Genomic DNA, 13666 nt, shown 5'->3' with positions numbered 1-13666 from the left:
TTGATAGTGGTTTTCCTCGGCCATTTCCCTTTAACAGCCGCTCCTTTTCATACCTTTTTATTCATGTTCACCTCAGCCGGGCGCTTTTATTACCAGTGTGACCGTGGAACGCGTCGCGGTTTCTCCGGACGTTGTCATTTCCTCTTGTTCGTTCGGTAATGACACGTCGGCGTGTAGAAACGTCAAGTGGAATAGAGCGGTGACGTTCAGCCGGAAACGAGCCGAGCAATAGACATAGATAACCAAGCTGAGTTTGCAACGACCGTGAAACTCTTAGGGACAACCCTTTCGTTCCCCAATTGTACGAAGAATTCTCTCGGGCTGTGCTACCATAGGCTAGTTGCAGGGACACACGTATCCCTAGACATAAAGTAGGAAGGATGTCTCGAGACAATGTGAGACGCTTGGGAATAACGTCGATTTGTTCCGGGACTGGTTTACGTCTTCCTGTAATGATTTATATCATGTCATGTATGAGGTTTATTATGCTGTAAAGGAAACTCCATTACTTCCTAGCTCTTTTCTTAATATATTGGTTACTGCACCTGTGTTTCTCTTTTTCCATGAACCAATAAACTAGTTTGATAGCTGACGAGGACAAGTAACGAGTCGTTTCGATTGTCCATTTTTTGGACATAATAGCTTGTTTATTTAAGAATTTCACTCTTTTTAAATGTCGTCTCGCCTCTGTTAAAATAAATGATATTTTACATTAATTAATTAATCTTACAAAAATTGGATATTATTCAAACGAGATACACATAAAAAGAAGCGCTTCATTGGGAACGAAGGATATACGTAAATACTTTTTGTAGCCACCGTAAATTCTGTATATAAGTAAAATTAATATTGTTCTTGCAAACGTTTAACTTTTCAAACAGCTCTACTTTACGTAACCCGATTAATCAGCGCAAGTTTCTGTACACATCTTACTCTGACTGTTCGTCGTAATGAGTAACTATCCTCGACCAAACCATTGAGTTTAACGTTCCTCCGTTTGTCGATAGCCAATTACGTAATCTCAGTCCTGTATTCGCTAAGTCTTTAACGGTAACAACATCGAAATCGGCACGGCTTCAAAGCGACTTACGCAACTAACGATTCGTAACAGTATCGTGTGCTTGAGCACCCGTAACCAGAGAAACGTGCCAAAGGAACGTAAATTACATCGCATACAGACTGTATATCGGTCTGTTCGTGTTTCTGCACCGACTTCGATTCCTTCGTATCCGGCTGCGACTCAGGAAATGAAAGTCAAAGCAAAAATCGGAGAACGAGTGCTCTGATGGTAGTCAGACGATGTGACGCGTCTCTTGGAAACGAAGATCTCCGGAAACCATATTCGTGTCGACGTGCATCTCTTCCCCGGTTGGAGAAAGAAAATCGAAATCAACGGAGAAGTTCCTCGTTAAAGTCGACGAGACTTCATATCCGTGCCAAAGATCACTAGCCGGACCAGTGATCGATACTTCGAAGCTGTCCGAACCATTCTACCTTCTCAATATATTTCTACGTGTTTTAACGGAGGTTTCATGGCACGATCTATTTTCTAGATTTTTTTACACTCTGGCGATTCAGAGTTCAGATTCAATAGTGCAATCATCCTCTATTTTTGCGACGGAGAATGTACGATTAAACCGCGGATCCATTTATGAAGAATTTAAATTTGTAAAGAATGTTGTATGTGTGATCCATGAGTATTGGCAACTTTTGTATTATATATTTTTTATCGTGTGGGTAATAGTCATTTATTTCAGGGTATATATTTATTCGTGGTTCTTGTCAAACATAATTTCATTTTCTATTATTTTTCAAAGTTCTTTTTAAAGTACAGCAAAACGAACTTTCTCTTGTCCATTATTATGTGTTTCGTTCAAGTAATCATTTCTTCGTCAGGGTCTGAAGAAATATGGATTTGCGTAAACATTTATCGTCGAATTATAGTTATTTCTAACTGAAAAGTTTCAATTTTATTTGAGACATAATTCCACTGCGAATATCCTTATCTATCGCGTTTGCCTCGCATATTTTTCATTCAAGAAACAAATACATTTATCGCCATTTTGTCGGGTCAAAGAGGTTGAATAAAGGATCAAACCAATTTATAACGGTTGTGGAATCGTAGATTACATTTCACATCCTCGATATTCGTAGCCATGAGAAATAATAACTTGGAGCATAACCTAACCGCGTTGTCGAATTCGGAGGATCGCGGTTTATAAACACTCACCACGTTCGATCATTTAGAGCGGTTGCCTCTATGCGAACTTCAATGTATGGATATGCAACAAGTATCGAGAATACAAATGTTTAATTTCTAAATAGATACGTGTCCGATTATTTCGTTCTATAAATATTCGTGCTAATGATCGCCAATGATTAATGAAATCACGAGAATAAAGAATCGTGCTTGTGCTCACGAGCGAAAAAGGCAAGTCACGCGTTTCTACTATGATATTTACGACTTTAACGATTTCATTCGCGCAATAAAACGTTATGCGATATCGCGTTTTATTTAAACGCGTCCCGCGGTCTTTTTTTTACCGCCGTTCGTTCGTAAAATTCTGACCGAATCGGCCTACCCGGGTAGCAGATAAATATTATCGTTCCTTTGTTCGGCGTATCGCGAGCATTAATCGGCCGATTTCAATCCTCGTGGACATCATGCGCCTCGATGGAAACGGATGGTCGTTAATATACCCAAACCAGGCCACAAGTAAAATAATATCGTTTTTAGTGGAATTGTTCCGTGCAATATGCACGAGGAAAATGGGAGGTTTGAATAGCGAGAGATAATCTTTGTTCGGTTTCGCTGCATCGCCGGTAATTGGTCTGACTAGTAGAATCAGATTGTGTCTGATCAGACATGTATATCGCGTGTACACATTGTACATAGACCGCTGATTCGAAAGAAAAAAGGGAAGATAGTCGGTTTCGCGAAACTGTCAGCGATAGATCTGGATAAGTAGAATAAGAGCATGTTTGGTTAGTTTAATAGAATCGAATAGTATCAGGTCAAACATATACATTTCGTGTGTACATAGAATATTGGATATTTAAAAAAGAAAATTGATAGTAGGTTTGACTAATTGTCGGCAGTGAATCTAGATAAGTAGAACGACGTAGCGTTTGATCCGACCAGCAAAGTGAACTCGTATCTGATCACTGGGTCAAACATATATTTTGTGTGTACATGAAATATTAAGGATTTAAAGAAGAAAGAAGGATATATTTTAATCGTTTCCAGTAACTATGGGCAGTAGTTTTGAACAAGTGGAATAGGGCTGTGTTTGGTTAGACTATCGAGAATTCATCTGATCGATTCTAGTTTTTCTTAGTTTCGAAATTTCAACTGAAGTTCCTGGAAAGCTAATTCTTTTGCAGACGAATTTTACACACTCAGATATATTTCTCGTAAATGATTTGTTTTTGATTATCAAATTATCTAACAAATATCCTTCCAAATGTCTATCATTGCTGGATCATGTGACAACGTATAAATTGACTAAAATTCTTGTTAAGCTGATTCCTAAATCGTCAATAATTTTCATCGTGTATCACTCTGATCTCTTGATCGATTTTAACATCGAAGGACTACATTCCCACCGTCATAATAATAGCACGTGCTTCAAAAAGTCACGTGATTCTCTAAGATCCTGTTGAATTTCTGGTGCATAGATCGTTACGACAGCGAGGAACGTTAAAAGCTCGAAGCGCGGCGATGCGCCGGCCAGATAAAACGCGTGCAACTCTCGGAGAATGCCACTACATGGTGCGGCACGCCATTGTCCCACGACAGCTGGCATAGTTTTATCTTAATATATATCTCTTTTTGTGTTGTTGCGTGCGCTTAACGGAGACGCTCGGTTAGTGGCCAAAAGCGTCCACCGTCATTCGTTTATTTCTTTCCTGACACTTAGCTGAACGATAGGGTTGTAAGCGCAGAAAACTCGCTGAAACTCGAGACTACGCGTATCTTGAGTTTCACGAACGCCAAGTGGGAAAAATGGCATCGTGGATTTATGGAAACACAGAATAGCGATATTCTATCGAAGCCAGTATCATCGCTACAGACGTTCTTTATCCGGTAGGGTGTCGATTGTTCGTGGATTTTCAAACGTGAAGCACGATTTCGAACGATAGCTGATAGATCTCTTTATTGTCTACCGACAGGAAATTCTGTTTGCCATTCGACAACAATATGTGCTGGCGAATATTCGATCGCGTTCCACGTGCTACAGGTATTCACGCAACATGACGTCCCCGTGAATAAACAGATGCTGCGTATCGACCGTGTTTTAGCCACTCTTGTTTCCCCTTTTCTCTCTTTTTTGCAATTTTTCTAATGGAATGAAAAGAAAATCTCTCTACAGAAACAGTATCGCGGTTTGTCGAATTAATTTCTATTATTTACTTACGAGTATTTCTCTTTCGATCGACTTTTTTTTTCATTCCATACGCACAGCGATACTGTCATTAAAAATAGATTTTGTGACCGAGTATGGAGCCCGAATGTTGAACGATAGTGTTGTCTAAATTCTCTCTATAATTTAAAGGACCATTCAGAACGAGAATGGAACGTATCGAATGAGTGAGTGCGAATGATTGGCGACTAGTGTGCTTCGTTCATTAGCGCATATCTAGTTTTGCTGTACGAGTCTTGTGCTTGTTAACGGCGCTATAGTATTTCCACTTTTTATTCTACGTATCTCCAACAGCTGCGTTTTCAATATAATAGAATCGCGTTTTTATGAACTTCTTTTATTTTAGTTACATGAAATTTTAGTTACGGTTTGGTTAAACGAACTGTTGAATGAATCTACTCATTCGAATGTGAAGTCCTATTACATGGACGAAAATAGGTAGTGAGAGGAATCAATGGACCCTCATTACATCAACTACAATTATATAAATTATATGTTTCCCAACAAGTTCGTATAAACTTCGTTCTACTATACTCTGATACATTGTTAGACTTTGAATAATCCTACGAAATTCTGACTGCACCACGAAATTCTAATCCTCAAAAGTGATATCTGTCTCATCAGATATAAATTTAGCCTAACGGCGAACATCAAGGATAAAAAATATAAAGCGAAAGGGTGGAAAGTACTTACCTATCACCGTTAAATTGACTTTGGAGTTTCGTGTCTGGCCGATCTGGAAATCGACGCGACACCTGTAGATGCCAGCGTCCTCTTCCCTTATGTGGTCCACGCCGAGTTCGGCCGGTTTCTTGTCCGGCATGAAATATGCTCGATTCGAAAACACAGTGTCGTCCGACCATCGTTCGGCAATACCAAAATCCCGATCCCTCGCATCGACACTAAATGAACATACGACAATTTAAAAGAAAAACGGTTGAATGAGAAAACAGTAACAGTGACTTATTAATTATTATAAAAAAAAAGAAACGGCTGTTCCCATACGACGACTCATATTGAAGTCTTCAGCAATCAAATCGCTCTACGTTTTTAAAGACTTCATAAGCACATTTTTACCGCACACGTAACTGTATTTCACGTGTATTATACATATCGGTCTACACGCATATCCTTTGAATCAATCCTCAAATTTATACATCATTTATTCGTGCAAAATTAAGATACTAGATACGACGTTACGTCTTTGTGATAATATAGTAGGAACGTAATCTAACAATGGTAGTGGTCCTCCAACAATGATCCGTTTATTCAAGCGAGATACAAGATACCAGATTTCGCATGAAGAGTTTGCAGAGCACTTAAGACGAGTGTAGAAAACGGTGCCGAAGTTTTATCATAATTATTTTAATTAACGTCACAAGCGGATAGACGTATGCCCGGAGTATCACGCTGAATAAATTAAACTACCATGAGGTAGCGCGAATGAATCAGACAGTTTTAAATGTAAACGTCAGACGTGCGCGTTTTAAGATTCCCATTAGTTTTGGCGTTAGTACGACGAGCTCCTTCGTACAAAAGGTGGACGTATTTGAAAAGCAGCGCACGACTACAGACTGAGTCGCGATAAAAAACGGACTTATGAATATGAACTATAACGCGAGCGCCCCTCATTCGTTTCTAAACACGTATAATGAATTTTCTAGTACTATTCAGAACATAGAATTTAACTGCGATGACTGCGATGTATTTATTATCTTTTCGATAGAGGTAAAAAATTTTAATAAAGAAAATTAATGGCTGACAAAATAAGAACTATTGAGAAAAACTGTGGCGCATATAGATATTTCGAGCATAATGTAAATTTTATTTATGAAATGTACTAGTTCTATGCAAGGGAATTGATTAATTCTAACTTGTAACTCGTTAAATATAACAATATCAGTTGTTACGTCGCGTAACACTCTACCTAGCCCAGGCCACACACCGCGGGCAAGATGGCAACCAGATGTCGTCGGATACTCACTGCGTACCCTCAATAGTCTCAAGTACCTTCCATAAATCTCAGGAATTTCCTAGTAGAGGTCCTTCAAACCAAATAAACGTCTGTTTCCGAAGAATTTCTAAAGACTATTGTCTACTACAGCTTGACAAGGGAAAGTTAGTTTTTCTCACGTATGATGCAACTTTCCTCCCACGAACCACTTTCTCTCGAGGGCGGTTAAGACCCTTCGTTTAACCAATTAACGACGAAGCCTATTTCCCTCACTCTCTTAACTAAAATCGTTACCAACAAATCCGATGGCCCCGTGCGCTAGACACATCCATCCTTAGCTGTCCTTCGCCACAGCATCGTCTCCGGACAGTACTGATTTTACATCCTTCGAACGGTCAACATCCTTCGACCGGGTATACACACCCGTAGATCAGTCACTCACTCATCTCGTACATACGCACCAGCGTAACTGTCTTCGTTATAAGTTGTTAGAATGAACGGTGACATATAACTTACTGTACTGTGTCATATTCATTCAACCACCTCTGTTATCTTAACCGAAACAGGGGAACGACTACTTCGCGGCGTCGATTAACCGAATCGTAGCGAGAATTTACGCCTCTCGCTGACGCGTTTTCCTCGCGACCGCGTCTCTCCGCGAACGGTCGTAACATCAGTTTAATTGTATAAGAAAGTTCAAAATGCAAACACGTATATATCGTTTTCATGTCGCTTATATGTTATGCTGTTAAACGAGCGAAAGCTTTAACTTTGAAACATAATCAATGAAGTCACATAGGCGAATCATTGAAGGAGAAACTCCGGTTGACCGTCGCGACTCGTTCGACGTGGAATAAATTTTCTGTCGCGACCAGACTGCTGCTTGCCTCGCTCGATATCGGCCACACTAACCTTGCGCCTCGTCGACGACCTGGTTTACCAGACTGTCGTAGTCAGATAGAGAAACGACCCACGGCTATTTGATCGTGCACATAAAGGACTGTGTACAGATTGATTTGCTTCTTACCTGTAAACGGATGTACCGAGGTCCTCGCGGTACCACAGCACTAGGTGCACCGAATCCCCTTCGTGAGTGGTTGATATGTCGCAGGGAAGGTACGTTGGATCACCGACAAGCGCCACTATGTGCGATATCGGGACTGAAACAGAGAAAAATACGAAACTTTTACTGGCGATGCCGATTTCTCATTAATTTGGATAAATCTATCATAATTCGCCTGAAAAACGAATAACCATTTTTTAGAAAAAAATCAGGCGATGACAGTGGTAGAAAATTTATTCAATATGTTCAATTTAGAGCTTAAATAACGAACAATATAACAAATTCGGGTATGACGTATTAAATAGGTATATTTCGAAAAATGTTGAGTATCTTGAGCGAAGAAACCTATGGCGAGGAACCAATACTAAATCTGAACTAACTTAAGATCTTCTACTATCCTTGTGAGCTAATGGCTCGTGGTTTAATGCTCCTTAACTTTCAAGGCAACGCAAACTAACGCTTCCTTCACAGTATCATCGATGAAATGGTATATGTAACTTTTTTGCAAATGACAACAAGAGACGTTTCTACTTGAAGTTACTAAGAGATGTTGGAGTAAGAAATACATGATTTTTTGTATGTTAATATACGTCAATGAGATAGTATTGCATGAAGCGCGTTGAAAGGCTAAGAACTTTCTGGTGGAAACTTGTCAGTCACGTAATCCGGAATGATGATTTATATTTTGCGAGTCCCTCGGCTCGGATGAAGGAACGAACTTAAGATTTATGGGCCGCCTTCTTTAAAAGCAGCGTATCCGCGTAGCGTATCCGTAATGCACACCTGCATGTTTATGCGGCCGAGTGCCGCGGACCACATACAAAATTCAGAAAACCGATCCAGAAGGCATCGTCCTCGGAGAACGTATTTTCTAGAAAATAATCGCGATTTATGTTTTACTTTGAGAGTTGTAAATGGTAATGTATTTAGTTTAAACCGGTTATTTTAACTATGGAAAAGGAGAGATATCAACTGTCGGGACTTTGACAGAATTTTACGGTTTCAGATTTATTTTATCTTTTTTTTTGTTCTCAGAAAATTCAAACTTGAAAACTGATAGTGCGTATATTTAAATAGCATAAAAATAAGCACGTACATTTTTAATAGTTTCCAACATGTTTCTATTTGACTACATGTCGTTAACATATATAAATTTTTCCATGTTCTATTCACAGAACTTTTTCTCCATTTGTCACAATTTCTACTCGCTGCCGTAACTTAACTGCATTTTCCTTATAGGCAGTTTTTACAGCCTTTGCAAGGCCGGTGCAAAATTATATTTTAGAGGAAGTATTTCTTTCTTGGCGCTTATTACGACCACTCAAAGATTTCAAACGTTCCTTTTCCAACGCTCTATATACGACCATTAATTTCTCGAAAATTCCATCGCGACGTTCGGTTGGGAATTCCGAGAGTTGACTTTTCCGACTAGCCGGGAAAGTCACGCGTCCCTTGAACAGCGCAATACCGCACGGAAACGCGCGTTTTCTGAAAGCTCGTTTCTCGGGTGAAATGCCGCTTCTGTGCTCCACGGTCCACATGAAAACCCTCCTACTTAACCAGTTGTTCTGAAAACAAAAGCGAAAAGAAATGAAGTGGAGGAACAGGAAAGAAATACATGAAATAAAACGAAACGAAGACGCTCTACTCGTCGTCGTTACCGGGAAAACGAATCTCCAGTTGTCCTCCAGTGACCCAGATGCGAGCGTTCTACGATTAAAGACGAGCGTACGAAATGAGAAATCATCGTTTTACATTGCGCTCGCGGCGGTGAAAGCATTGACCTCGCGATCGACGCATTATCTTCGAAACAAATGGATACTGTACCCTACAGCAACGATGAAACACGCGTAGAAACAGAAGGTAGCTATTGGTTGGTTTCGGACGCGAGTTATTTATCGCGTGAATGGCTTTAATCGCGTGGATGCTGCATCAGCTTGCAGCCAATTTTCTGATTAACTGGGATGAGCCTGTTAAGAACGTTGGAACGAAGTTTGTTTACGCCAGACGCGCGATCTGATGTTTCTTCTGAAGCTATTTATTAGGCTTTTAGTTATATATTGACTCGTGCTATTACATTTTTTGTTTCACTATATTATTTGACTGTAACTTGACTGACGAAATATGAGTAGATTTGATGAGAAAATTTAACTGCTTACTCAGTGAATGAGTGAGTGAGTGAGTGAGTGAGTGAGTGAGTGAGAGAGAGAGGGAGAGAGAGAGAGAGATTTTTAGGAAATTCTAAGTATCTTTCCTTTCTTTTGAGAGACACGAGTGTAATCATCTCGACAAGTCTGACCAGTTAACGTATCTGCTACTGTGTGTATTTCTCATTTTATACGAAAAATATTCAACGTAGAAAAGTAGCTGACTACTATAACGTCTAGTCACCAATGTACTAATATCGTCAATTAATTAATAGTTTATGGATTTAGCAAACACATTCATTACATTCGATAATCCCCAGTGTTCACACTCAACGATATCACATTACTATGATTCCAGATTCGTAAAAGAGATCCTATCGTATCACTAGAAAGGAAAAAGTGGTATCGTTTTACTCAGAGATTCGCATTCGCTGCCTGAGAGCTCTGGTTAGGTTCCTTCAGCCTCTACGTCTGTTTCCGTATCCAGCGAAGCCAGAAAAGAACGTGGTTTTCAGCAAAGCAAGCTTTGGAGAAACGTAATACGCTTATCGCGTTTGCACTGACCACTGAAGATTCGCGATGTAACGTTATCATCCTCTACGTACAAGCTTTCTTTCCTGAAATTTTTCTTTCTCTTTCTCGAACGTGTGGCCTCCTCTTTTCGCATAATCGGGTCGCCACGGGAGCAACTGGTAATGAGCATAAAGCGCGCGCATGGAACATGCCAGGTGAACACGCGAGGCGCGCGAATGTTTGCAGAACGACGACGGGCGTGTTCAAGCGGCTGAATGAAGTGGCGGAGAGCAACACCTAAGCAGGCTAAGATACCGGGATTAAGTGGTATAGGCTGGTACTTAGTCGGCAGATTCGATCGTGACCTCGTAACTTTCGTATCAAGTGGCGCGACTCGGTAATTAGTCGGTCGGCACGATGTCTTAATGCGTATAATATCGAGAATTAAGCAGCGCAGGACGTGTAATTAACAGGTGCGCGCAGAAGTTCGTAGTATAGATTAAGTAGTACGTGTCAATAATTAGCGGCACGATAACTACACGCCTCACTGCCGAGATTAAGTAGAATAGATCCGTATCTGTCGACCCGGTGCGTGGATTATCATGCTTCAATGACGAAGCTGTGTGAGTAGCGACACGGTTTGTTAAGGCTCACGATGGTGTGGGATTAAGCACAGCTCTGTGTGTTGATTTCCTTGGCGGGACGTCTCGCGGAAGAACAGAACGAGCTTCTGTCAGACAGCGATGATTTAATTCCTGGTTGGAATTGTTAAGTTGGAACCAATGTACGGAGATTTGGATTACGTTGATTATCTCACGAAGTATGAACGCGTTAACGCAATAATTAATCTGTAATTTTTTAAGTCAATTTATAATATTAGATTTTCTCTACAGCGTTATGGCTAGAATAACGAATTCAAATTTTATGCACCACTCCGTTGTTTGTTCCTTAATCGAGCACTTCAATTTGTCTGTTCTAATTTTCTTCGTTGCAATTTGTAAATTGAATTTTATCAGTGTTAACTAAGAATTCAAATTTCTATCTTACACGAATATCCTATTTCAAACGTAACTCGGAAGATCCTGATCTCCAACGACTGAACAACACCGTGGAATAAATTATTTCGGGGCAGAAAATTGCGAATTCTGATTCCCCGTAATCTCCGCTACTATCTCCACGAGATCCAATCAAGTAATCGAACATTCATGAATTTCGCCCTGCCAGGTATAAAGAGGATCCCCCCCATGGAAAATTAGGCCGCGTAATCCCATCGTATATTCTATTCTTCGAATCTGTGGTGGAAGAGGAAGTTCGAAACATTCGCCGTGGAAATTGACGAGAAGTTTCGTTCTTCGATCCAACCCCGTCGATTTTCAGACGATACCACCTCTTTACTTTCTCTTCGTGCTCCCTTTTCTAAAGCTTGTTCACCGCCTAGATGCGTCACATTCGAGAATATCGGGATAGAGGTTGCGGCTCGGACGCGTTATCCGACCGACGTCTATCATCCTCGCTATATTTGTCGGATTTCAAAGAAGCAAAATGAATAGAAATACACAGGGGTTGAGGAAGAAAGAGGACACAGGTCGCGAATCCTCGATTCGAATTCGTTCTTTCTGTCAGCCGGTGAAATATGATTACACTCGAGCGTTGCTTTATTGATATTCGAGCATGTTCCATGGGATGCCGGCGTGACATTCGACACGAGCCGGTCGGTCTCGCCTTCTGCCTCGTGCAAAATGGTTGGATCGATGTAACGCGTTTCGCGTTCCGCGACCTCTTTTTTCCCTCGCGCCACTACTGTCCGCTCTGCGGGCTTCATTTCAGATGCGAGGCAAATGTAGTGGCGTAACGTAGCGTCTGATGGGAACATTTGTCACGTGGAGGAAGGATATCCGATCAGGTGAACCAATATGATACCCGGCGGTAGCGAGAGGGATGGAATTTCGCGGACGAAATATAGTTGCCGTTTATTGTTATCGTTTGACTCTTTCAAGGAATTGTTCCCTTTAAAGACACTTTAATTAGATTTTTAATTAATTTTCACTCCTCTGGAAGCAACGTATTAATTGCTTCTTTGCAATTTTCTAAGGTAGACGTCAAGTATTTCACGCTACTCTCGATGCAAATGTTTAATTAAAGGAAAGAGGCGGATAGGTGTTGGGTCGCAAATGGACCAAGAAATGCTGGCAGATGATGTAATCTACACGTAATTACGAAAACATTTAGCATATAGCCCGAAGATCTTATGGCCTCACGGGGATGGAAAAAAGCGAGGGGCATGGAGAGATAACCGGCAGTGTTTTAAAAAATAAGTTACAAAATAATTGCATACGTAGCCTGTAAAAGACTCGGCGCAGTTACGAAATTACGTGCTTCAATTAATTTAAAGTGGACCTTCGTGCTCTGGGCTGAACGCCGTCCGCGTCCTCTGTTTCATCAACACCGTTTACGCTTCTCCTTTTTTAATTAACCGAGACACGAACGACCGGTTTAATTCCTTTTAGCTCCTCCCTTTTAATGAATTATAATTACCCCCGGAAGGATGCGATTTAATCGAGCGACACTGCAAATAGATCGACTCAGCTTCCAAGTCCTAACTTGTTGAAAGTGTCTGCTCGTGCAGAAACTTCCGAGAATGCTTTGTCTTTTGGTTCCTGTTCAATTTTAGAGTTTACGTTTTCCAGTTATTGTTGGCCTCTGAACCTTTTCGATCTTTTCATTTACCATTGGGCGGTTTAATTATTTTTGAATTATTACAAAGTAGCCTTAATTAAAACTTGGGAGATATAATAAGGAGACGAACGTAACAAAATAAGAAACAAAATGGAATATAGAAAACATGGAAAAGTATATTAAGAGACGGAAAATAAGACAAGATATTCTATTTTGGATATTCTATTATCTGGAAGTAATTTCAATCGGAAACAGAAATTCACTCGCTTTTCGAGATATTTAGTAGCGACCTCTAATGGACGCAATTATTAATATTCCTGTGGCGCTGAACCGCAACTACGAAGTCCTCTCTGCGAAATAATCTCATCGAATCATTCAGGGAATTGAAAGGTATTTGGTAATTTGATATAATATCCAGAACGAAACCGACTGTATTAATATAAAAATTAAATAAAATTCGTTTATTATTTTATGAATAATTCAGAAATGACCATTAGCTAATGGAATAAGCATGCTTCTGTTTCATTTTCATAACCCGTGCTGCGGCATGCGTCTCGAGGATTAGGATTGCGCCTGAGGAATGCCGCAGTTAAGAGACCTCTATAACAATAAAACAGGTCAGTAGAACCTCTTACCATAAACTGCCCGCCGTTCCACTTTGCTTGAGAAATTCGCGATCGCGTTTCTTCATCGAACTGCATGGTTATTTTTTCGAGGCTTTCGAGGATCCTCGTGACGCACGTGATCATCTGAACGATCAGTCAGTTTCATTCATCTCAGTTCTACCAGAAACTGATCATTCAAAACCGAATTTGACCCAGAGCAGGACAATTTTACGACGAACTAAATCCTTGACACGTTAGTTTGTCCAATAAATTCGTACCGTGAT

General features: G+C 40.4%; 1 protein-coding gene across 1 annotated transcript in view; it reads right to left on the bottom strand.

Annotated features, from left to right (window-relative positions):
• LOC117212793 (neural cell adhesion molecule 1) overlaps positions 1 to 13666 on the bottom strand; it is a 299315-nt gene that overhangs the window by 72500 nt on the left and 213149 nt on the right. The window contains exons 2-3 of the mRNA XM_033457831.1: positions 7406 to 7538; positions 5118 to 5326 (exon numbers count right to left, since the gene is read on the bottom strand). Coding sequence (XP_033313722.1) covers positions 5118 to 5326; positions 7406 to 7538 — 342 coding nt within the window. The remainder of the gene's footprint in view (positions 1 to 5117; positions 5327 to 7405; positions 7539 to 13666) is intronic.

This window comes from Bombus bifarius, unplaced genomic scaffold, assembly GCF_011952205.1.
Source record: "Bombus bifarius isolate JDL3187 unplaced genomic scaffold, Bbif_JDL3187 scf7180000008379, whole genome shotgun sequence".
NCBI lineage: Eukaryota > Metazoa > Arthropoda > Insecta > Hymenoptera > Apidae > Bombus > Bombus bifarius.
This window is presented reverse-complemented; position numbering and strand designations above follow the sequence as displayed.